Here is a 26,114-nt window from a genome sequence, read left to right as displayed (position 1 = left end):
GTGTGTGTGTGTGTGTGTGTGTGTGTGTGTGTGTGTGTGTGTGAGAGAGAGAGAGAGAGAGAGAGAGAGAGAGAGAGAGAGAGAGAGAGAGAACACTCAAAGGCTTTTCTTCTAGGTCTTTGAAATACATGGCTTAATTGTTACCCATATTCACCCTGTGGTGTAGTTCCCCAAGAGTTATTCCTGACTTTAACTCAGTGTCCCCCCAAATTCCCAGCTTCTAGTAACTGCTGTTATTGCCAGCTTCTCTGAGGTCATCTCTGTCAGGTCTTGCGAGAGCACGCCATTCTCATCTTTCTGAGCCTGGCTTATTTCATACAGGATAATGTTTCCCAGTTCCCTTTTCATGACTAATAACATTCCATGATATGTAGGACCATATTTCAACCACCCATGTGTCACTGGGTCCTTTGGTTGTTCCCTTTCCTTGGCAGTTGTGAGCAGAGAGGTGAAGGCTGGTGCACAGATGTCTCTTTAGCATGATGCTTTAATTTCCTTTTCGGGATAAATACCCAGGAGGGATTGTTGTAGGGTTTTTTGAGGGGGCATGGTACACAGGTATAGTCTTAACTGTCTTGGAACCAGCTCCGTAGACCAGGTTGACCTTGAACTCACAGAAATCCACCTGCCTCTGTCTGCAGAGTGCTGGGAATAAAGGCGTGCATCACTGCCCAGCTGATTGTTGTAGTTTTTAAAGAGTTTTTCTAAACCATTTCATAATCTTGTACTAACTTACTTTCCTATGTGTAAGGCTTCCCTTTTGAAACTCTACATCGTCCTTAGCACATGCGTGTGTACGGTGTGTGTGGTGCATGCGTGCGTGCATGTGTGTGATTAATTTCTTTGTTGATTTCCTTTCTGGATGATCTTCCCTTTGCTGGAAGTGGAGTATTTAGTTTCTGCCCTTGCATTGGAATCTCCTTCTCCCTTTGTGTCTATTACTATTTGCTTTCTGTGTTTCAGTGTTCTGATACTGGTGGCCCACATATTTACAGCTGCCCGTCTCTGTCCCAGGTTTTCTCGTTTATACCCCCTCCAGCTTTAACTGTTTAGCACTTATCTGCGGCGAGCTACTTCTGTGTCTTTAGAACCCTTTATATCTTCTTCCTGTGTCCTCGGGTGAAGTGAGTTTCTTGTAAGCCACATATAATTGGGTCTTGTTTATTTATTTACTTAAAAATAAATAAACTTTTTTGGCTGGGTACGATGGAACATGCCTTTGATGCCAGCTCTTGGAAGACAAAGGCAGGTGGACCTTCTTGAGTTCAAGGCTATCCTGGTCTATATAGAGAATTCCAGGCCAGCCAAGACCACATAGTGAGACCCTGTTTCAAAAAACTTTGGCCTGGAATGTGCTATGTAGACCAGACTGGTCTTGAACTCACAGAGATCCACTTGCCTCTGCTTCCCAAATGCTTGGATTAAAGGCATGCACCACCAAACCTGGCCCAGCATCTTTTTTTTTTTTAAAAAAGATAACTAAAAAAATTCTGTGTATGTGTATGAGTAACAGGCCATGTGTATGTAGGTACATAGAGATCCAGATGATGGTATCAGATCCCCAGGAGCTGAAGTTACTAGGGGTTGTGAGCTGCTTTGTGTAGATGCTGGGAGCCAAACTTTGGTCCTCTAGAAGATCAGGAAGCGCTCTCTCCAGCCTGGGCCTTTTTTTTTAAATCCATTCACTCACTATGACTTTTAATTGCAGAAATTAACCCATTTACATTTAAGGTGATTGCTGATAGGTAATGCTTACTTCATTCTTTCTCTCTTCCCAACTTCTTTTATGATCAAGTGATTCACTCAAATATTGTGTTTTAGTTCCTGTCTTGGGCCGTCCACCTCTCTGTTTCTAAAGGGCAACTTGGCCGGGCAGTGTTGTTTTTGGTTGGCGTTTTATCTCTTTGGTGCTGTAAGCCTCAGCCTCTCAGCTGCCCTCTGGCTGTGCACACTTGGCCTCTGGCCCTGCACGTTCGGCCCTGATGTGCTCAGCCAGCTCTGAGACTGTGCATGTGTTTAGTTTCTCCTTCTCTAAGCTTCTCAGCGGGGTGCGTTGTAGATGGATCCGTTATTCACCCCTGTGCTACCCTGTTCACTCTGCCAGCCCGCGTGCCCACCACCTGTCAAGAACCAGTGTGTCTTCCCTTTTCAGGAACCAATGACAAACCCGGAGGCCCCCACTACATTCTGCGCTGGACATCGCCCCAGGTCATCAAGGAAACTCATAAGCCCCTGGGGGACTGGCGATACTCTTACATGCAGTGAGCTCTGCTCATCACCTGTACCGTCCACCTGTCTGTCCATCCAGATGACTGACATCTCTGCACTGACCCCACAATCCCCACCAGCTCCTCCTGGACTCTTTGCAGTTGAACTTGACCCGGTCCTGGCCTTTGGGCTGCATCCTGACCCCTCCTCATTTGGTGTCAGGTGCCCAGGCTTTGGCTTGGGGTTATACTGGGGAGGAAGAACCAGTTCACCCAGAAATCTCATCTTCTACGGAACACCCTGGTGCCTGGCAGGCTCTCCACCTGTCTGCTTCTCTTTCCTCATCCCAGGCCTGGTGGCTCAGAGACTCTTCCACATATCCAGTGGACCTCAGTCAGGAGGCTACAGGGGTCCAGCTGGCTTCACCCCTTGGTCTGCTAGATCCTCCTGCAGGCACTTGTGCCCAGCCATATGCCTTAGACCCACGTGCCTTCCTCTAGGTCGCCTGGGTGTCCCTGAGCCCTCTTCCCTCCTGGCCATCTGCTGGGAGTGTGGTCATCTGGGAAACCTTGTCAGAGCAGCCAGCCCAGGGGTGGCTAGGGTGAGTTCCTACTTGAGTCCTGGATGATGTTGTTGAGAGCATTCCCCTTCAAGGGCTCCACATAGAGCTGGTGTGGCTGTCCCCAAGGGCCACTCCAGGTCACTACAGTCTACACTCAGGGACAGGTACCAGTACTAGGCCTGCTCTGAGCTCGGCTTCCTTTCAGGGTCTGTGCTGTCTCCCAGGGAGCAGGGCTGGGCTGCAGTGGTCCCAGTTCTGCTGGTTTTATATGGAGAGAGGGTGGAGCACACTTATTGCCACCCAGGAAAACACCAGCTACCACGTCAAAGTTGTGGTGGCTGTGGAGGGAGGTGAGGGGCTGGCTAGCTTCTCTTTCCCAATCTAGTGTATTGCCAGTGTCTGGTCCTACGGTGCATTCGACGACCTTGGTGGGATGGGTGGGCTCTGAGGCTGGGGCATCCCTGCTAGAGGAAGTAGTGACTCTGGAGCCTGATCTGAACTCTGGGTTTAGAGCATGGCTTTCTCTCTCCCACCAATGTGATCGCCAAAACATTATGCAAATTCCCCATCCTTCCATCTCTCCAGCTCTAAAATGGCGATGATTCCCTGTGTACACAGAGGATCAAGTGAGCTAATCCATGTGGATTCTGGACAGCGTAAGACAAGTGATCAGATATATCACCTGTTTGCACATTGTTCCACCACCACCACTATGTACTGTGGTGGTTCATTTTGTGTGTCAATTTTGCTGGGCCACAGTCCCCAGAGACCTGGTCAACCATTGTCAAAGTTTCTGTGAAGGTATCTTTTGGATGAGAGTAAGATTAAAGTAAGTGGGCTTTTAAATGTTTTATTATGTGTGTTTGTGTGTTTGTATGTACACATGTGTGTACTGGTTGTCCACAGAGGCCAGAAGGGGAGGATTAAAACAGTTGGGGTTGGGGTTGCAGGCATTTGTGAGCTGTGCAGTATGGGTGCTCAGATCCAAACTTAGGTGTCTGACAGGGCAGTGAGCACTCTAACCAATGAGCCATCTTTCCAGCCCCAGTGTGTTTGTTTTGAGACATGGTCTTGCTGTGTAACCCAGATAGACCTCAAATCCGACGCCTCAGCCTCCCGAGGGCTGGGTTTTGTATGTCTCTCTGCCTGACTGTAGGAAACACAGTAGATTTTTTTCATAGTGTGAATGGACCTTGTCTGATCAGTTGAATATTAAAATACAGCAGTGGATGAGCTTGCCCAGGTGGGGGATTTGCCAGCAGCTTCTCTCTGGAGACAGTTCTTCCCTGGCCTTCCTACCCTCCCTCCATCTCTCTCCTCATACCCATCTTCCTCCCTTTCCGCACCCCATGGAGTCTGTGTCCCTGCAGAACCTTGGCTAATACACACATCAAGGACTCCGTGTGTCTCTGTACTCTCAATTCCACAAACAAGTACCTATTTTACAGATGGGGAAACTGAGGCAGAGCTGACAAAGTACTTCTTGGCTGTCTTAGTTAGGGTTTCTATTGCCGTAAAGAGACACCGTGACCATAGAAACTCTTACAAAAAGAACATTTAGTTGTGGTGGCTCGCTTACAGTTCCAGAGGTTCAGTCCATTATCATCATGGTGGGACATGGTGGTGTGCAGGCAGACCTGGGGCTGGAGAAGGAGCTAAGAGGCCTACATCTTGCAGGCAACAGGAAGTGGTCTGTCTCACTGGGAGTAGCTTGAGCATAGGATACCTCAAAGCCCACCCCACAGTGACACAATTCCTCTAATAAGGCCACACCTCCTAGTAGTGTGGCTCCCTTTGGGGACCATTTTCTTTCAAATCACCACACCAGGAGGGTGGTATTTCTGAGATGTGAGCCTAGATATATCTCTGCTGTACTCCTGGTGATGTGAGTCCACACGGGGTGATGTGCCTCCTTGAGGAGACCTGCTCCACTAGTCCTTGGAGCCACCACTGATTCCTGTTGGAGGAAGGAGCCAGTGATGGTCCCTGTCCATGTCCAAGGCTCTGGGCTCAAGCTAATTGGCCACAGTAGCTTCCTTCTAGGTGGTAGCAACATGGATGCCCTGGCTATGACTTGTAGAAGGGAAGGATGGCATCTATAGCTCCTTTTATGTTTTTATGAATGTGCCGATCACTCCAGGGCATACGGAGTAGCTTTTAGAGTTCTGAAGATGAACCCAGGACTCTGGCACCTGACAGGCAAGCATTCTACCACTGAGGTCACTGGCTTCTGAGCTCCTCTGTCACTGTCACTATGTGACCTTCATGATGTCTCCTTTTTAACTGCAAGGACTCAAAACCATCATGGTTCCCTTAGGCTTGAGAGCAGTGCTGGCTCTCAAGGCCATGCTCCCCATTTGCCTTTGCGTTCCTGAGGCTTTGCATGGTCATCACTGTCAGTCCCCATGTCTGCGGTCACCCGCAGAGCCCCTTCATTTCCCTGCTGTGGCCAGGGCCCCAGCCACAGCCCTGAGTCTGAACAGGGACCATTTGACTGTGGCCGGACGTCCCCGCTGCCCCTGCTGCATGCACTCGCTCAAGCATGTGTTCTAAGGAAATGAGGGACCATCTGCTACCTCCTGGACACTGACCCGGAGCTTCAGCAGGATGGGGCAGAGGAAACGGCAGGGTGCACACCTGCTCCCTGCATCCAGTCCTGTCTTCATTCCCTTAGCTCATGCAGCAGTCCAGTGTCACCGTCTTCCCAGTGTTGTGGAGATTCAAGGCCAGGCTGGTCTAGGGCAGAGGCCGTGTGTCTGGTGCTAGACTGAGGACTTTAGAGAATTTAGCCTTGGGCTGGCAAGATGACTCAGGATGAAGGCACTGGCCTCCAGGCTTAGTGACTTGAGCCTGATGATAGATGGCGAGAACCCCCTCCTGCAACTTGCCTTCTGACCTCCATCCACTCACCCTAGCGCGTTGTGCACACGATAAATTAGAAAAAGCATTTTGCAGCACTCGGGAGGCAGAGGCAGGCGGATCTCTGTGAGTTCGAGACCAGCCTGGTCTACAGAGCTAGTTCCAGGACAGGCTCCAAAGCCACAGTGAAACCCTGTCTTGAAAAACCAAAAAAAAAAAAAAAAAAAGAAAAAGCATTTTGATCTCACCCTTCATAGCAGCGCATAAAGTGTATCCTATCCCACCCATGTCCCTGATGGGGACGCTGAAGGACATGTAGGTGGCGGGACACCAGCACAAGAGGAAATGATGGCCCAAGCTTTAGTTTCCATCCCTGGATGTTAAGCCATGGGACACCACTACAGCTTCTTGTCCAGGCTGCCTGGTGGATTCCCAGCCCTGACCCTTCAGGTTCTCAGTTGGGGACCAGACGAAACATTTAAGAGAGAAGGTTCTGGGGTGGCAGCCCACAGAGCGGGACACTTGGTAAATGACCATTCAGCCTCAGTATCTGTCCTGGAGGCTGCACACCCAGTGGGGACGGAGACCTGTTGATGGGTCCCATGGTCGTGCCGGGTTAGTCTAGGCCATGGCAGCCTGTGAGGACAGTGGCTTAGCTACCTTTCACGGATGAATAGGAGGGGGGCTCATCAGCATGGTGAGGCGAGAGTGACGCTCTCATCCCCTTGCAGAGAGTACCCCACATCTACAGAACCTCTTCAGATTTTTTTAGGCTCTCCCCCAGCCCCGGACTCTGGTAGCCCAGGCTAGCCTCAAACTCTCTGTCCTAGCTAGCTTTTGTTGCTGTGATAAAATATGGACCGAGAGCAACTTGCAGAGGAAACAGTTCTTCTCCGCGTATAGGCTGTAGTGCACCATGGAGGGGAGTTGGGGTGGTAACCTTGGGGGCGGGAGCTGAAGCAGAGGCTGTGGAGGGGTGCTGCTTACGGGCTTGCTCCCCAGGGCTGGCTCACTTTGTTCTCTCATACCATGGGGTAGCACCTCCCACAGTGAGCTGAGCCCTCCTACCTCTACCATGAATCAAGAAGCCCCCTCTAGAGGTCTGCCCCCAGGCCAGTGTGATGGAGGCATCTCCATAGTCGAGGTCCCTCTTCCCAGATGACTTGAGCTGGTGTCAAGTTGACAAGTAACCAACCAGCGCCCTGTAGAGCAAAGGCTCCATCCAGTTCCTGAGTGTTAGACACTAGCCCTATAGCATTTAACCCTATATACCCAGCCACTCTTGAGGTGTCTTCTAACAGCCCATGATGTTGAAGGAGGGGCTCTGGAGGCCCAGCCTGTGGGGACCCAATGCAGACCTCCCCAGCTCTCACAGCCCAGTGTCCCAACAAGGTAGACTGGCTTACGGACCCTGCCTTGAGGAAGGCCCACACCCCCTGCATCCTAAGCTAGCTCAGAGCCCAGTGTGTTCAGGAGGAGGGTAGGTGCAGAGGCCAGAATTAAAGAGACAAAAAAAGGTATAAAGGTCATGAGGGCACAGAGTGGAAGGTGGTGGGGAAAGGAGCTTGGGTCACCAGGAGTCCCCACCCTGTTCCCTTCTATCCATTGGGTATGCGTGGTGGGGGCAGCTCTGGGTTGCGTGCCTACTGGTATGCCTATTCTTCTCTTTGTGTGCCGAGGGAGACACAAAACCAATGGACCAGGTTGGGCTCGCTGTGCCCACGGGCATCCCCTCTGACTTCCCTATGTGCTTTGCATGTCCACCACGGCTGGCTGTCACCTTCACAGCCAGTGGCCACAAAGGTATGAGCTCAGGCAGAAGGCTGGGTGTGGCCACATCGTGAAGATCCCTTGTCCTTCCAGGGCACGCAGGCCCTGCTGGGCCCCAGAACTACATCCTGCTCTATCCTCTGTTCTTCTCCAGAGCCTTTAAGGCTGTCCACCTGTCCCCAGGCAGGATTGTCACTATGTAAATGTCTGTGCAAATGCCTCGCTGTGGAGTGATAGGCTCCTCAGTGAGGTAGTGGCATCTAAAGCTGTTACTTCGCTGTCATGGGGCCCCGAGCAAGGACACTCCACCTGCTGCTTCTCCTGCTCCACGCTCTGACAAAGCCAGGCGAGCTGATAGAGAACTCCGACTTCCACCTGGCTGGGGACTACCTCCTGGGTGGCCTCTTTTCCCTCCATGCCAACGTGAAGAGCATCTCCCACCTCAGCTACCTGCAGGTGCCGAGGTGCAACGAGTGAGTCCCCGTACAAAGCTACAAGTTGTGATGGGACAAGGCATGGAGTCAGGGCCCGGGAAAGCACAGTCCTCAGAAGGCCGAGCTAGGGCCCCAAATGCTTCTCCTCATTCATTGCTAACCCCCAATCCTGGAGCCAGCCTGCTGGTCTCCTGTGCCTCTGAAATTTGAAGCAGTTGTGTTTGTTACCCTGACCCCTTGATTGCCCCTGTGTTCCGTCCCTGGTAAGACAGGACATTTAAGCTCACAGGGTTACCACCAAAGCCAACCTCAGCTCCATATTGGAGTCCCAGGAAGACCATGTCAAAGCCTTGTCTAGATGCCAGGCAAGGCAGAGCCAGGCAGAACGTGGTGTTTGGGTATCCAGTTCCGACATTGTACACTTAGGAGAACTTTGCAGTTTTCAAGGTTGTGGCTGGGGAGACAGGGAGTGCTTCCAGGCCTGGAGAGGCCTCCTCCTCCCCTCTCTGTGAGCCCTTTGGGGTGACAGCACCACTTAGAGCCCGAGTGCACACTGGAGCCATCCTGACCTTGCCCAGGAGGTGGAAGATACTGAGAGATGGGGAAGAGGGAGGCAGAGAGGAAAGGCTGGCTAAGGGTTGTCCATGGGAATTCCTCTTAGATGACAATGAGGAAGATACTTTGTGGGCTTGAGGCTGGTGATGGGGTGGTCCAGGGATGGCACTGAGCATAGTGCTAGGTTTTCTGATGCCTGTGGTGATGATGACGGGGTTTGTAATGATCACCAGTATCAGTGGCAGAGACATGGCAATGACACTGTTGACTGTAGCCATAATGGTGGTAGTTAAATGGGTATAGGGATGATGGTGGTGATGGTGAAGGAGGTGGCGGTAGTAGTGGTAATGGTGGTGTTGATGTTAATGGTGGTGGTGATGGTTATTGTGTTGTTTTGATGGTGGTGTTGATGGTATTGGTGGTGTTGATAGTGACTGTTTACAGTTACAATAATGGTGCTTATGCTGGTGATGATGGTACTGATGAGAGCCGTTGTGGTGATGATGCAATGGTAGTGATGGTGGTGAAAGCAGTAATTATGGTAATATTGGTGGTGATAGTGGTGTAGTGATAGTGACGGCATATGGTAGCGATGGTGGTAGTGGTGCTGATGGTGGTGGTGGTGGTGGTGGTGGTGGTGGTGGTGGTGGTAGAGACTGTTGATGTTAGGGATGGTATAGTGGTAGAAATAGTGGTAGTAGTGTGGTAATGGTGTTATTGATGATGGTACTGCTGTTGATAGCGGCATAGCAGTAGTGACGGCATATGGTAGTGATAATAGCAGAGGTGGTGTCGGTGCCATTGTTGGTGATGATAATGGTGTGTGGTGGTACTGATGGTAGCAATGGTGCTGATGCTCTTGGTGGTGGTGGTAGTGATGTTGTTGGTGATGGTGATGTCGTTGTTATCAGTGATGCTCACAAGGATACAGTAGCAGTGAGGGCAGTGGTGGTGCTGGGATAGGGAGAGATGATGGTGACAGTGGGGATGGTAATCATGGAGGAGATCCTTGTGGGTATGGGTGGACAACGATAGAGATCATAGAACTCACAGTGTGGTCACAGGGACAGTGGTGACAGGATATGGTAAATGCTAGAATTTGCTATAATGCTCTTTGTCAAGCTTTCCCATGTGGGGAGAATGGGGCAAAGGTTTGTCTTATCCCTTCCCCTCCCTGTGGCCCTCCACTCCCTCACAGTGTGAGCCCTTCCCCTTCCTGTGGCCCTTCTCCTCCCTCACAGTGTGATCCCCTCCCTGCAGCCCCTCCCTTACAGTGTGAGCCCCTCCCTCACAGTGTGAGCTCCTCCCCTCCCTGCGGCCCCGCCCTCCCTCACAGTGTGAGCTCCTCCCCTCCCTGCGGCTCCGCCTCTCCCTCACAGTGTGTGGCCCTGCAGGTTCGAACTGAAGGTGCTGGGCTACAACCTCATGCAGGCCATGCGCTTCGCCGTGGAGGAGATCAACAACTGCAGCAGTCTCCTGCCAGGCGTGCTGCTTGGCTACGAGATGGTGGACGTGTGCTACCTCTCCAACAACATCCACCCTGGGCTCTACTTCCTGGCGCAGGAGGATGACTTCTTCCCCATCCTCAAAGACTACAGCTCCTACATGCCTCACGTGGTGGCCGTCATTGGCCCAGACAACTCTGAGTCTGCCATCACCGTGTCCAACATCCTCTCCCACTTCCTCATGCCACAGGTGATTTCTGGGAGATGTGGCTGGGGAGGGTCAGAGGGCGACTGCCCAGAGGGTAAGAAGCTCATCCCTGTCAGCCATGGTAGGAACATGAGCAGGGGCAGACAGCAGTTCAGGCTTAGAAGGCAGGCTGACATACTGGGAGTCTCTTCACCCCTCTGAGCCTCAGTTTCCCCATCTGTAAAGTGGGCTGATGAAGCTCCATTCAGGACTGTCTGTGGGTTGAAGTGATCAACCTGAAGGAGTTTTTAGCACACAGTAAGTGGTCTGCAATGTTGTCATTACCACAAACTGCATCTTTCTCAGGGATGAGAACTAAAGAGCATGTTCAATTGCCTAGCACAAGACCTGACTCACAGTAGGCCCTCAAAGAGTGCTACCCAGGCTTGGGGAGATGGCTCTTTTGGTAGAGTCTTTGTTGTACAAGATCCGGAGTTTGGATCTTGAACACCCGCATAAAAAGCCAGGACCAGCACTGGGGGCGGCGGATGGGTGGAGACAGGATTCCCTGAGCTCACTGGATGGCAAGTCTTGCCAAACTGGTGAGTTCCAGGTTCACTGGCAGGCCTTATCTCCAAAGTAGAGTGGAGAGTGATTGAGGAAGATGTCTAACGTTAACTTCTGGCCTCCACACGTGGGCATATGAACCTATACACACATGCTCGCACATACACATGTGTGTGCAGAAACACATGTGCACACATTGTGCACACACAAAAAAAGTGCTGATAGTCTGATTGCTATTACTTTTTAAATTTGGGGGGTGGGGCATGAGCTGGGGTCTCTCTACATAGCCCTGACTGTCCTAGAACTCCCTCTGTAGATCAGCCTGGCCTCGAACTCAAAGGGATCTGCCTCCCTCTGCCACCCGAGTGCTAGGATTAAAGGAATGCGCTGCCATGCCTGGCTTCTTTTAAGTTGTTTTGAATTACATTTTTTTTTTATTTATGGGAAGAGAATACACACACACACACACACACACACACACACACGTCATGGCAGGTGTGGAGGGCAGAGAACAGTCTGTGGAAGTTGGTTCTCTCCTTCTACCTAGTGGATCTTGGAAGAGTAAACTCATCCTTAGGCTGGGCAACAAATGCCTTTTCCTTCTCAGTCACATCTTGCAAAGCTCTGACGGCGGTTAATCCGTCACCAGCCACACGGGTGAAAGTGCCCAGTCCAGTAGAGCTGCAGAAGATTAACTGAAGATCAGATTGGTACACAGTAGGCGGGCACGCGTATTGGAACTGCTGCTGCAGCCCTTACCTTGTAAAGTACCCAGAGCAGGCGCTAAGTATGTGCTAACATGTTGATGTGCAGTGTCTGGTCCAGGACGGAGCTCATCCCTTTATTCATGGAACAACTGTTTCTTGGTCACCTACTGTGTGCCAGGGATGGTTGCAGGTGCTGGGGTGGAGGTGGAGTAGCCAGGGGTCAAGGTGGAGTAGCCGGGGGTAGAGGTGCACGAGCCAGGGGTCAAGGTGGAGCAGCCAGGGGTGGAGGTGGAAGAGCCAGGGGTCAAGGGTCAAGGTGGAGGAGCCAGGGGTGGAGGTAGAATGTTTTGGGTGAAGACTAAAGCAGGCTTGAGAGAACTGGACGTTTCAGCGTGGTGATCAGATGGGTTTGCTGACCACAGGACAAAGAGGCTCAAGGGCTCAGGGGAGTTGTGTAAGCATGGGGGGGTGGAGGGAGCGTTCTGGGAAGAAGGGTTGGCGGGTGCAATGGCAAGAGGCACCTGGTGGGCTTACAGAGCAGGGAGAGCCGAGCCAGGGCCTGAAAGAAAGGAGAGGAAGGCAAGAGGCCATGAGGATGGTGGCTGGGATGGAGTGGGGAGGTCGGCGATGGGTCTGGATGGGCACCCTGAAGGGACAGCTAAAGGACTGGCTGATGAGCTTTTGGCCTGACAACTGGAAGGGACAGATTTGGGTCAAGTTTGAGATGGGAGGCGAACATTCTCAACTCCATACCTGAGGTTCAGGAGGGAGTCTGGGGCCAAAGCTGGATAACGGGGTCACTGACTTGAAACAGTGTTTGTGCAAGAGGCTGAATGAGACTTGTGAGGAAGGAGGGGGTGGTGGGGGGAGAGAAATGAGGCTGGGAGCCTACACGTCCGGTGCACTGAGGCTGAGGTCACAGCAGAGGAGATGGAGTAACCGGGGACCGAGAACTAAGCCTCGTGTGGGGTCTAGGAGGACAGGCGGCCAATGGAGAGGCTGGGACGCTGCTGCCAGGAGGAAAACAGTCAGGATTCCTAAGTGGTGGGAAGGAGGCAGATGTGTGACACACAGTAGGTGTCCTGTCAGCAGCAGCAGGTGAGGAGGAGATTGATGTGGGTCGCCCAGACAAGCCATGGTGTACGGTAGGGTCTCGTAGTTACTAAGATAGCCACGGTGATGGCAATGTAAACACATCCCTGGGCACTTATGTGTCCCCATACATCATCAGGGCAGCGATGTCAGCTCCTCTGACACCTCTCTGGCAGATCACGTACAGCGCCATCTCCGACAAGCTGCGGGACAAGCGGCGCTTCCCTGCTATGCTGCGCACAGTGCCCAGCGCCACCCATCACGTCGAGGCCATGGTGCAGCTGATGGGCCTCTTCCGCTGGAACTGGATTGTTGTCCTGGTGAGCAACGATGAGTACGGCCGGGAGAACGGCCAGCTGTTGACCCAGCGTCTCATCACCACGGGGGAAATCTGCATTGCCTTCCAGGAGGTTATTCCTGTACCCGAACCCAGCCAGGTCTTGGGGCCTGAGGATCAGATCCAAGTGAACAACATCCTTGAGAAGCTGCGGTGGACCACAGCACGTGTTGTGGTGGTGTTCTCGCCAGAGCTGGCCCTGAACATCTTCTTCCAGGAGGTGCTGCGGTGGAACATCACCGACCTTGTGTGGATTGCTTCCGAGTCCTGGTCTATTGACCCAGTTCTGCACAATCTCAAAGACCTGCGTCACACGGGCACTTTTCTGGGTATCACCATCCAGAAGGTGTCCATCCCTGGCTTCAGCAAATTCCGAGTGCGCTATACCAAGCCAGAACGTCCCATGTCCAACAAGACCAACCCACGGGCCACCTGCAACCAGGACTGCGACGCCTGCTTGAACACCACCGAGTTCTACAACGACGCTCTTATACTTTCGGGGGAGCGTGTGGTCTACGGTGTGTACTCGGCCGTCTATGCGGTGGCCCATGCCCTGCACAGATTCCTGCAATGCAACCAGGTCCGCTGCACCAAGGAAACGGTCTACCCGTGGAAGGTGAGGGCCTAACCTTGCAGGCACTGGCTCCACCATTGCCATGCTGAGGGACTCAGGATCTAGGCACAGGGCGTTCCCCTACCTCCAGATGCCCAGCAAGCACAAAGGTCTGATTTCAAATCCCCAGAACACATGTGAAAAGCTGGGCTTGGCTGTATGTGCCCATAACCCCAGTGCTGGGGAGGTTAGAGATGGAAGGATTGCTGAGGTTGCTAGCTGCCAACTGACCTCCAGGTTCAGTGAGAGACTCTGTCTCCAGGGAGTAAAGTGAACACTTGGTGTCCTCCTCTGAACTCTGCGTAATACACCATACATATACACGCCCCACAAGGGCACACCCACGCAGCTTTGCTCTATTTCAGCCATGTGTCTCCACTGCATAGCCTCAGAACCTAGGTCCACTGCTCTAAGTACTTAAGGCTTGAACCGTGCAGTTCTTTGAAAGGCATTTGGCTGCCAGCTCGATTTGACTCTCAAGTGCTGAGACCTTGGTAGCCATGTCATTGTTCGGAGTGGTGCTGTACTGATTGCTGGGAGCCCACAATGGTGCATCCTTGTGGTTGCTCTTTCCACACTTAGGGAGACTGAGGCACAGGGATCCAAAGTCACCAAGCCAACTAAGGGCAGAGTTAGGTCTGCTCAGAGTACATTCTAGCTAGCACCAGTTTGGGGAGATGGACTCAGAAAGAGCTGAGCTTACGGTGTGGGGCAGTGGGAAGGACTGACTGTAGGGGAAATTCTAGCTGGCGTTTGCTGTTGAGAGGACCCCTGAGGGACGCCCCCAGGTGACTTCTAGGGAGGGGAAGGGGAGAAAGTTAGTATTCCCTGTTACTGTTCTAAGTTTTTTTTTCTTAATATTTTTCTTTATATGAGTGTTTGCCCATGTGTTAATCTGTGCACCACATATGTGCAGTACCTGTGGAGGCCAGAAGAGGGCACTAGACCCACCCTGAACTGGAGCTACAGGTGGTTGTGAGCAGCAATATGGGTGCTGGGACTTGAACCCAGGCCCTTGGAAAAACACTCAGTGCTCTTAACTGCTGAGCCGTCTCTCTAGCCCCCATTCCAAGTTCCTTTTGTGGCTCCAGGGCTCAGAAGACAGGGCCCTTCTGCCTCCATTTTTCAGAAAAGGAAATGGAGTCCAGAGAGCTTGAGCAACAGACCTAACTGCTGCTTTCCCAATGCTTGCTGCTCACATTTGGCAGGTGTGAAGGCTGATGCAGGGCTGGCAGACTCTCAAATGTCTGCTCCTGTCTCTGATGATCTTTCTTTCTTTCTTTCTTTTTTCCTTTTTTTCTTTTTTTTTTTTAAAAAAACTTTATTTAACCTTATTTCATGTACATCGGTATAATGATGTCAGATTCTCTGGAACTGGAGTTACAGACAGTTGCGAGCTGCCATGTGGGTGCTGGGAATTGAACCCTGGTCCTCTGGAAGAGCAGTCAGTGCTCTTAACCATTGAGCCACCCGCCAGCCCTCTGATGATCTTTCTGATCCTTCCAGCTACTCAGGGAGATCCGGAACGTCAGCTTCACCCTCTTGGGCAACCGGCTCTTCTTCGACGACCACGGGGACATGCCCATGCTCTTGGACGTCATCCAGTGGCGGTGGGACGACGGCCAGAATCCCTTCGAAAGCGTTGCCTCCTACTCCCCCACCCATAAGAGACTGACCTACATCAACAATGTGTCCTGGCACACTCCCAACAACATGGTCAGCTTGGAGGGTAGCGCCCGGGGGGCTTGTCAAGAAGGGCCCTCAGAGATGCATCAGCAATAGCTGGTGGGGCCTCCATTTGGGGAGCAGGGTCTGGGGTCACGTCCTTCTTTGCCAGCTGAGAAGTATGGCGTGTAAGGTGTGCTGGCTCCAGGAGATGGGGGACTTGGGGGGGGCTCTGCTCACAGCCCAGCGATGAAGTGCATGCGACCCCTATATTAGCCTGAGGTGATGGGATTAGACATGTCCCTTGAGGCTGCCAGCAAATAACTGATAAGAAGCATCTTAAAGAATGAAATGTTTATTTCCGCTGGAGGTCTGAGGGTACCGTCCATCATGGTGGGGAAGGAAAGGCAGCAGGAGCCCTGGGTGGCTGATCACACAGCATCCGCAGACAGGAGGAAGAGAGAGACGGATGCTGGTGCTCTGCTCATGTTCTCCTTCTTATTCAGTCCGGGACCCCAGCCCCTGGCACGGTAGTGCCCACACCCAGGGTGGATCTCCCCTCCTCTGCTAAAACTTTCTAGAGACGTCCTCTCAAACATACCCAGAGGTGTTTCCTGCGGAGTCTATACAGGGAATGAGGCCTCCGCTTTCCCCATGGTACGAACCAGAACACCAAAGGCACAGAGAGGTTGTGGAATATCCTGAAGTCCACACAGCTTGTCTGTGGTTGAGGCTTTCTCTGCATAGCCTTCCAACTATAGCCGGCCATTCAGTGTTGAGTTTGTAGAGTCAACCAGGTTGGCTTTGTCGGTTTACTTGACCTCAAACCCCCGGGAGTTCTTTGTCTCAGCTTCTGAAGGCAGAAGCAGAGGGAGAGGTGCCGCTGGCCCCTGCAGAGGCCAGAAACCTTCTTGGCCTCTTTCCTGCTGTTTGGTAGCTTGCTGGCACTCCCTGGCTCTCCTCAGCTCCTGGATACGCCACTCTGATCTTTGCCTTCTTCACCTGGTAGTGTCTTTGTGTTCTTGCCAGCGTCCAGATGTCCCCTCTGGGTAAACACACCAGTTGTCTTGGATGAGGGACCCTTCTTTTTCTTAATTACTTATGGGATGACCCTGTAACAAATCAGGTTACATATTTAAGTCATAGGCACTAAGATCGCACATGGGTCTTATTTATTTCAGTCTGAGTTCCCACCGAAACACAGAGCCCGAGGCAACTGTCTTGTGTGATAGATTATCACAGATATGCCCCCAAGTACCAGGATTGGGAGATGGGAAATCAAGCAGGAGGGAAGAGGAAAAACCAGTTCAAGGGAAATGCCCTCAAGCCAGCTGCTGCTGTGAACCACTGAAGCACCATTTTCTTGTCACCTCCCAAGGACTCGAACTGTGCCCCAAGGGAGAAAAATGGGCAGCAGGATTGGCTGGATCCCATACCCTGGTGGCCACAGGTTGCTCTGTGGATCGTGAAGCCCTGTATTTGCAGGTCCCACATGACCGAGTGCCCAGAAGCTTCAGGTGGACCTCTTACACCACAGCCCCATGGCAGAGAGTGAAAGGCATGGCCCAGTAGCTGAGGCGGGGTGCTGGCAACTGCTGGCTGCATGAGATTGTCCCACTGGAGCCTGGAAGGTCCCAGAGCTGTTGGGATATTGGGCAGCCCTGTCTGTGCAAAGGGGGCATTTGATGGGCAAGTGACAGGTGGCAACCATATTTCTCTTCCACCTCTGGCTGACTACTTGGGAGTGATGGTAGGCCTCAATCCTACTGTCCCAGCCCTCAGCTGCCTGGCTGTAAATGGACCTTGGTGGTTATCTCCAAGACAGAGGCATAGCGCTGTTATCAGGTGCCCAGCAGTCTACCCTGAACCCAAGCCCCCTCCTTCTGTGACCTTCTCGTTCACTGGTGGGAGGACCTCAGAGGAACCGAATGGTTTGCCATGGGTCTGTCTCCCCACTAGGTACCAGAATCCCACCCCTACCCCCCTAAAACCTCGACTCTTACAGTCCTAGTGCAGCAGTTTTCAAACTGGGGGTACGATCATCTGGGGGCCACCTAAGCCACCAGAAAACACAGATATCTACATTAGGATTCATAACAGTAGCAAAATTGCAGTTATGAGGTAGCAATGAAATAATTTTATGGTTCGGGGGTCACCACAACGTGAGGAACAGTATTAAAGGGTCACGGCGTTAGGAAGGTTGAGATCCACTGGTCTAGCGATTTGAATGCCAGTGATTTGAGGTGCTTTCTTACTTGTTTGTTTGCTTCTGTACTCTGTGGTGCCAGGGATCAAACCCAGGGTCTTTCACATGCTAAACGGGAGCTCTGCCATCTAGCCATACCTTTCTCTCGCTCCTGCTTTTCCTCGCCCCTCTTTCCTTCTTCATTTCCCTTGCCTCACTGTGTCCCTTACTCTTCCTTCCTTCTTTTCTCTCTTCCTTGTTGACAGGGTCTCTAACACATTATGTAGCCAAGAATGAAAGTGAATATCTGATCCTTCTGAGTCCCTTGGGTGCTTTACCAGAGGTGGCGGCTTGGATTAGGCCACAGACAGACGAAACTACAAGAGTCCTGCGAAGACCCAGTCCTAACAGCTGCTCAGACGGGGCCAGGCTCCCCTCTCCTGAGGAGCATCCTGCTAGGTGGCTTCCCAGAGGAAATGGGGAAAGAGGACTCAGTGTTTCTTGTCTTCCTCCTCCAGATCCCAGTGTCCATGTGTTCCAAGAGCTGCCAGCCTGGGCAGAGGAAAAAGCCCGTGGGTCTCCACCCCTGCTGCTTTGAGTGTATGGACTGCCCACCGGGCACCTACCTCAACCTCTCTACAGGTACAGCTCCCACAGCCCCTGCTCGGCCCTTCTTCAGCAGACCTCAGGTTCTGTTCATGGCTCAGCATCTCTACCTGGAGTTTTCAGGGGTCCCTTCCCTTTTCCAGGCTCTCTGGGGCCTTCCCAGGGAATGTGAGTATCCAGTGGCCAGAAACCAGGCCTGGGGCCTCTTGTGGTTTCCCATGAAACAAAAGCCCCGGGACAGGTTTCTGTGTGGTACTCTGGGATCAGTCCTCACACCGTGTGCCAACCACTTTACTCACTGAGCCATCTACCCAGTCCCATCGACTGAATTCTTGCTTGGAAGACTCTAGAACACCAACTCCTGTGTTTGACTTCACACTAGTGTAGCCCAGTTCAGGGCTGAGTGTGAAGCTTTCTCCTGACCTCATTGACTAAGAATTAATCGAGCATTTCACCTTTGTAAAGACACTTGCTGTGTGCCCAGCGGCACGCAGGGCCCCGGCTAAGAGCTGATCAGGTTTGCTGAAGGCGTCTGCTGGCCTGTCCGTCACAGTTGTCAGTGGCCCGAAGAGAGGGGCCAGGCGTTACCGGTCTCCAGAGCTCTTCACCTCTGGTACCTGCCACAATGTCTGCCGCTCAATGGGGCTGGGGACAGATGGTTGATAAAGGGCTTACCTTGTATATATAAGGACATGGGTTTGACCCCTGGAATCCACGTGAAACAGAGGCAGGCCTGATGCTTGTGGAACCAGTGTTGAGGAGGTTAAGACAAGTGGATCCCTGGGGCTCACTGGCCAGTCAGTTTAGCTGACTTACTGAGTTCTAGGCAAGTGGGAGACTGAGTCTCAATGTGAGAGAGAGAGAGAGAGAGAGAGAGAGAGAGAGAGAGAGAGAGAAAGAGAGAGAGAGAGAGAATATGACATTTGAGGAATAATACCAATGTTTTTATTTAGCCTGTATACTGATGTGTACATACACATACATACACACACATGTGCGCATGCACGCACACTCACATGTCCAATGCAGGCACACACACGCACACAAAATGCTAACTGAATGAGGTCCTTGAGGATGTGATTTTAGGCCTCTTCCACTAGGGGGTGATATCTTAATAGAGAGGCTGCAGGGGGTGGGGTGGGCCTTGCTCAGCCATTGCAATAGGAGTCCATTTAACCTCTCTCTGGCTCAGAGCCCATGGCCTCTCAGGTGGGGGTCTGGTTGACCGGAGATGCTGTGGGTTCTTGCAGATGAGTTTAACTGTTTGCCATGCCCGGGTTCCATGTGGTCCCACAAGAACAACATGGCTTGCTTCAAGCGGCGGCTGTCCTTCCTGGAGTGGAACGAGGTGCCCACCATCGTGGTGACCATACTGGCCGCCCTGGGCTTCTTTAGCACGCTGGCCATCCTGCTGGTCTTCTGGAGACATTTCCAGACACCCATGGTGCGCTCCGCTGGAGGCGCCATGTGCTTCCTGATGCTGGTGCCGCTGCTGCTGGCGTTTGTGATGGTGCCTGTGTACGTGGGACCGCCCACGGTCCTCACGTGTCTCTGCCGCCAGGCTTTCTTCACTGTCTGCTTTTCCATCTGCCTGTCCTGCATCGCGGTGCGCTCCTTCCAGATCGTGTGTGTCTTCAAGATGGCCAGACGCCTGCCACGGGCCTATGGCTTCTGGGTGCGTTACCATGGGCCTTATGTCTTTGTGGCCTCCATCACGGCCATCAAGGTGGCCCTGGTGGCGAGCAACATGCTGACCACCACCATCAACCCCATTGGTCGGACCGACCCCGAAGACCCTAACATCATGATCCTCTCCTGCCACCCTAATTACCGCAACGGGCTACTGTTCAACACCAGCATGGACCTGCTGCTGTCGGTGATGGGATTCAGTTTTGCTTACATGGGCAAGGAATTGCCCACAAACTACAATGAGGCTAAGTTCATCACTCTTAGCATGACCTTCTCCTTCACCTCCTCCATCTCCCTCTGCACTTTCATGTCCGTCCATGATGGCGTGCTGGTCACCATCATGGACCTCCTGGTCACTGTGCTCAACTTCCTGGCCATCAGCTTGGGATACTTTGGCCCCAAGTGTTACATGATCCTTTTCTACCCAGAGCGCAACACTCCAGCCTACTTTAATAGCATGATCCAGGGCTACACCATGAGGAAGAACTAGCCTCGCCCACCGCCTTCAAGTGGCAGAGACCCCAGCCTGCTGCTGCTGTTCCTATGCCCTTCCTGTCGTTTGGACATTTTTACCCACCTAGCGCTTGTAAATACCCATACTGCGCTCTTCCCTCCTGCATTGTTTCACCAGCCAGGAGCTGCAACTCATCTATGGAAGAAGCCACTCAAGGTGTCCATGGGGCGCCATGGGCAGTCTGATTTATAAGCCCACCGCTGCCATCTGGTGGTCACAGTGAGCACCTGCAGGCTGTGGCCGGTGCCTTCCAGGGGCTCAAGGCCGGCAGTGGGGTCCAGCATATTCTCTGGCTGTCTAGTGCTTCTGCCTTTCACTTCCAGTTCCCCAGGAAGCACAGATCTGGTCTTCTATGTTCTAATGGAAAGCTGGGCATCGTGGGTCCTTCTTTGTTGCTTACGAATAAACTTTCCTTGGGTGAAATCAATGTCCCTTCTTGATTTCAGAGGTTAGGTGAGGGAAGGGCCCGTGAACTCAGTCGGGGGAATTCATTGTCTCCTCATGCTCTTGTTCCTGAGCCTACAGTTGTCCACCTCTGAAGTGGGAGCCATAGTTGCAAATGTTGGCGTTTGAGGGCTGAAGAAATGGAAGATGCTACAGGCTTGGTAGGAAGGAAACTGCAAAGAACTACCCTTCAGGAAGAGGTGTGGGGACAGTCCCAGCATGGTTTGCATAGACAGCCATGATGGGGCCCTGGAGGGGACCCATGGATCCTAGGATGATCTTCCTTAAGAGAGACAGCCACCACAGATAGCAAACACACCAGGGCTGCAAGAGAATACGCCTTCACTTCTTTGGAACAAGAGAGCTCCTTGTTCTCTGGGGTGTGCAGAGGGGAACACACTCTCCACTGTGCTACCTAGGTGATGTGCCAGGAGTCCAGGGCAGAAGGGCATTAGACAAAAGCGAAGTTATAATTCAAGGTTGTATCAGGGGACCTGGGCCTCCAACTGTAGGAAGAGGGAGTCTTCTAGGTTATAACAGCTTTGCTGACCAATGCTTTGTACAGAGAGTGCTGTGGGGAGGTGTGGCCTGATTTCTGAGTGGGCAGGGGGAGGCTAGACAGAAGGTTCATAGCTTAATAAGAATCTGTGTTGTAAGACAGTATGGTAAAAACACACATAACAGCCGCTCAATAAGTGCCAATCATGAATTCACACGCCTTTGAAACCATCAGGGACAATGTAAAGCTGTACCTGTGTGTATATGTTCTTTTACATATGAGTCACATGTATGTGCAACTGTACCTACATGCATGTACATATGCATGTGGAGGCCAGAGAACAGCATTAGGTGCTGTTCCTCAGAAACAGTAGTGAGATGTAGTCTCTTATGGGCCTAGAGTCCAGAGCCCCAAGGATCTACCTGTCCTGTCTACAAGCACATGCCACTGTGCCCAGTGTGGAGGTCTGAATGAGAACGGGCCCCCATAGACTCGTATATCTGATTGGCTGATTGCCACTTGGTGGAACTGTTTGGGAAGGATTAGGAGGTGTGGCCTTGTTGGAGGAGGCATGTCACTGGGAGCAGGCTTTGAGGTTTCAGGAGCCCATGATATTCCCAGTTAGCACTCTCTGCGTTATGGTTATTATCTCAGCTACTGCCCCAGGGTCATGTCTGCCTCCCTGATGCCATAATTCCCACCATGATGGCCATGGACTCCACTACCCCCTGACGCAAATTAAGTACTTTGTCTTCGCAAATTAAGTTGCCTTGGTCACGGTATCTTTAGTGCAGCAGTAGAAAAGTAACTAAGGCACTTGGCATTTTCTTTTTCATGTAGGTTCTTGTGTGCAAGCATTTAGCAACTGAGCCACCTCCCAGCCCATACTTTTCAATGTTCACGTTTCAAGGACTGTCTACCCTGGAGCCCACAGTGCCAGCCCCTGTGGGAACTGTCCCTGTGGGAAACTCAGCTTTCCTAAAACTGCTCCTCAGCTCTCCCCACAGCAGCAAACAAGGCTCACAGGCCTCAGCGCTCTCGAGCCAGTGTGCTGTGTCCACCGTTGCACTGCCATGCTTGGGGGACCTCGTGCTGCTGAGCATAGCTCTGCCTAGTATACCCTATCCTGTGGTGAGTCCCAGGCCGGGGCCTTTGACACCCTTGTCCATGTCCAGTGCTCAGGCCTCAGCCCTCAATGCTCACCGAGGATCAGTTCCAATGTGAGGTTCCAAACTGTTCTCCAGAAAACCCTAATGGCCAGCTCCGAGGCACCCAGATCTCAGTAAAGGGTGCAAGCGTCGGAGTGGTGGTGCCGGGGCAGGACAGAGGGCCAAGCCTCCTGAAGGTTTGCTGCTGAAGGACGGATCTTAGGGAGTGGTCAGTTTTCTAGCAGTTGGGAAGACAGGGCTGTTTCCCTTTGTGTTAAAGGACAGAAGTGTGGGGGTGGGGCCAGATGCAGATGGCATGAAGAAAGATGGAAACCTAGACTAGAAGGATAGCTGGGGCCCCTGGCTCAGCTCTGGGTCTCTGGGCCTTGTCCTTTCTAAGTGTCCCTGCCAGTGTTCTGGGCAGTGTGCACCTGTCCCTCTGCTCTGTGGCCTGAGAAGCCATCCTGGCACTGTTTGCTCCATGTCCAGCTGTGCCTTCCACAGTCCTCAGCGTGGGTCTGGTGTAGGGCTGGAGATGGTGAGGGGAAGACCCTGGACTGGGCACCATTTCCCAGGGGACCCAAACAGCTGTAGAATATGTGTACAGAGGGTCTGGAGAGATGGCTCAGAGGTTAAAAGCACTGCCTGCTCTTCCAAAGGTCCTGAGTTCAATTCCCAGCAACCACATGGTGGCTCACAACCATCTGTAATGGGGTCTGGTGCCCTCTGATGGCCTGCAGGCATACACACAGACAGAATATTGTATACATAATAAATAAATAAATATTAAAAAAAGAATATGTGTACAGAATGGTAAGAGGTCACTAATTAGATGAGTCTTCTGGGCCTGAATAGTCCCGCTATAGTGGTCTGCAGGAGAGCTGGGGACCCCACAGCTTCTCAGACAGAGAAGGACCAGTCTGGGGACAGAGGCCTGGGCACCCCACATCCAAGAGTCTGCTGCTGTCTGCTGCAGCAGAAGCGTTCCCTCAAGGATGACAAAATGCCCACTAGCTCCTCTTTTCTGTGCTTCATCCTGCCAGACCCTCAGGGAGAGTCATGCCATTCATCCCAGGAAGTGATCAGGAGTGTGCTTTCTCAACTTTCTACGTGGTTCTTAATGCAACAATGGAAGCTCTCAGTAGACGCTAAGGATGTGCGTTATTTTTTCAGAAGTGAGGTCTTTGTAGAAGGTTCCTTCTCCATCCTGTCCACATTTCCCAGGGGAGCTTGGCGCCTAGACAGAGATGCCTGGCTCAGTCGTGAGGTTTCGAGGAACAGTTTGTAGGGTCTGGTGCTGACTGTGTCCCATCTGTCTCCCTTGCCTGAGGGACCAGATTGTAGGAGCACAGGGAGTTTTAATCTCTTAATTCCTCCTCTTTACATCCTTCCGTGCCTTGGCTTAATTTTTTTCTTTTTCTTTTTTGTTGAAAAAGAGCTAATGGCCTCATTTCTGGGTTCCGCTGGAGGACCACCGTTAGCGGAGAAAATCCCAGAACCTCACCGACCTCAGAGGGTACCTGGTGTACACTTCCTGCCTGGTTGCTGTAATGGATGGGGCTTAATCCTTTCTTCCCCTCCAGTAACTGAGGACACTCTTCCCTGTGAGTCAACTATTGTGTTGTGTGTGTATGTGTGCGTGTGTGTATATGTGTGGTCTATGTGCATGTGTTGTGTTGTGTGTAAGTGTGGGGCATGGTGTGCGATGTGTGTGGTAGGTTGTGTGTATGTGTGTTGTATGTAGGTGTATGTGTGTGGTGTGTTTGGGGTATGTGCATGTGCACGGTGTATGTAGGTACATATACGTGTGCATGCTTGTCCATGTGCCTGTGGTAGCCAGAGGACAACCTCCTGTGTTGTTCTGTCTTTTTTTTTTCTTTGGAGTCATGGCCTCTCACTGCCCTTACCAGGTAGTCCAGGCTGGACTGCAAACTCCAGGTACCCACTGTCTTGCTTTCCCAGTGTTGGGATTACAAGGGAGTGTGGCTTTTTTTCCCACACGGGCTCAGGTCCTCATGCCTGCAAGGTAAGCCTGTTTCTGACTGATCTCCCCAGCCCTGACAACTCTTGGTTGGTCAAGTAAGACCCTGATTCTCTGGATTGCTATTTAGGGGCACTAGCTGTGCTTTTGAGACCATGCCTTAAGTTTTCTCATGGTCGCCCTTCCTCTGTGACAGCAGAAGCAATCTTTTTTGACGATGTGCCCACTCCAGTACCTTCCATGATTTCCGTTGTCTTCCCATCACCCCTGTATCTCCCTAGACACCCAGAAGTCCCTGTTCTCAGAGCCAGAGCTCTGTGGGGCCATCTTCTGGGGTGGCAGTGGGGGAAAGGTGACATTTTCTTCATCTACAGTGGTTGACTCAGGTGAGCATGTGGCCTGGATTGACCTAAATCAGAGGAACTTGTGGACTTGTGCCAGGACAGAGATAGAAACTAGTAAAGCCACAGGAATGATTGGGGCAGATTTCAGGATGGGTCCGGCTCATATCTCCTGCCCCTCTCTGTGGTCACACTGTGCACTGACCTCCTGCCCTCTCTGTGGTCACACTGTGCACTGACCTCCTGCCCTCTCTGTGGTCACACTGTGCACTGACCTCCTGCCCTCTCTGTGGTCACACCCACTCCTCTCCAGTTCCTAAATCCACCACACTCTCTCAGGGTCTTTGCACTGACTACTTTCTTCTCTCATGTTGTAGGAGGCTGCTTGTTCGTTTCCTGGCTGCCCAGACTCCCAAAGTAATCACACAGAAACTATAGTAATTAAATCAATGCTTGGCCCATTAGCTCTAGCTTCTTATTGGGCTAACTCTTACATCTTAATTTAACCCATTTCTATTAATCTGTGTATCGCCACATGGGTGTGGCTTACCGGCAAGTTTCCATCCTGCATCTGTCTCTGGCGGGGCTACATGGCTTCTCACTGACTCTGCCTTCTCTTTCTCAGCATTCAGTTTAGTTTTCTTCACCTAGCTAAGTTCTGCCTTGCTGTAGGCCAAAGCAGTTCTTTTTAATTCATTAACCAATAAAAGCAACACATGGGCAGAAGGACCTCCCACACTACTCTCAGAATGCTCCTTCCCTCTGATAGCCCATGGCTTGGGTCCTTGTTTATTTTGTCCCTCCTGATTGACAAGTGTCCTCACACCCATCACAGGGAGAATGCCGATTTCACTACCTTATTGTGTTCACTGGCCCCAGGACACAATAACCACCAGTCCCCGGGGGACCTTGACTCTCTATCTGTTGACCATCAGGCACCTAGAACACCCTGCTCAGAGAAAATGCTTGTGAGTATTGTTGGAGGTGAAAAATGATTCATGTGGGACTGGGTGAGGAACAGTCAACCCAGTAGCTGCTCTGGAAGTCTGGCAGGAATGGCCAGGAGGTGAGTTCAGCTATGAGAGGGGGTTGTATATCAGCATACATGCATGCATCCATTCCACTCACCCATCCACCCCCCACTCATCCATCCATCTATCCACCCATCACCCCCTACCCATCCATCCACCCACCTATCTATCCATCCATCCATCCCTCCCTCTCTTATTCCATCCATCCATCCATCCATCCATCCATCCATCCATCCATCCATCCCTCCATCATTCCATCCATCCATCTACCCATCCATCCAATCAACAAGTGCCAATTAAGGACTACCAAAGAGTCAGGTCCTGTGCAGCATCAAGGACAGCAGTGTCACCTCAGAAGGCAATCCCTGCTTCCAGCAGTCTTTATTCATCCTGGCACCAGCCACTAGTGTAGTGAGGATGGCACTTGAGGAGTATTGGGAACATGAGAAGGGATCCGTTGGCAGGCCATGGAAAGCTCCTGATGTGTTAACAGTTTGTGTCAAGCTGAGGGCTGAAGAATGAGATGGCTTGAGGTTGATCCCCAAGAACCCAAGTAGTGGATGAATTGAACTGCCTCTATACACATGCACACACAAGGCAGACGGGTATGCCTCTACACACATGCACACACAAGGCAGACGGGTATGCCTCTACACACATGCACACACAAGGCAG

The 26,114-nt window shown here is 51.9% G+C and overlaps 2 protein-coding genes across 2 annotated transcripts in view; both read left to right on the top strand.

Moving 5' to 3' along the window:
* Aldh4a1 (aldehyde dehydrogenase 4 family member A1) overlaps nt 1-3,616 on the top strand; it is a 24,592-nt gene extending 20,976 nt beyond the window's left edge. The window contains exon 15 of the mRNA XM_026782203.1: nt 2,153-3,616. Within this exon, the coding sequence (XP_026638004.1) occupies nt 2,153-2,265 (113 nt within the window). The 3' untranslated portion in view covers nt 2,266-3,616. The remainder of the gene's footprint in view (nt 1-2,152) is intronic.
* Nucleotides 3,617-7,681: 4,065 nt separating this feature from the next.
* Tas1r2 (taste 1 receptor member 2) lies at nt 7,682-19,971 on the top strand. Its single transcript, XM_005352937.1, has 6 exons — nt 7,682-7,872; nt 9,783-10,083; nt 12,563-13,339; nt 14,843-15,052; nt 17,705-17,828; nt 19,043-19,971. The coding sequence occupies exons 1-6, from the start codon at nt 7,682-7,684 to the stop codon at nt 19,969-19,971; spliced, it is 2,532 nt and encodes an 843-aa protein (XP_005352994.1).
* The last annotated feature ends 6,143 nt before the right edge of the window (nt 19,972-26,114 follow it).

Source organism: Microtus ochrogaster, chromosome 10 (assembly GCF_000317375.1).
Source record: "Microtus ochrogaster isolate Prairie Vole_2 chromosome 10, MicOch1.0, whole genome shotgun sequence".
Classification (NCBI taxonomy): Eukaryota; Metazoa; Chordata; class Mammalia; order Rodentia; family Cricetidae; genus Microtus; species Microtus ochrogaster.
Note: the sequence above shows the minus strand (reverse complement) of the source record. Positions and strands in the feature narration are given on the sequence as shown.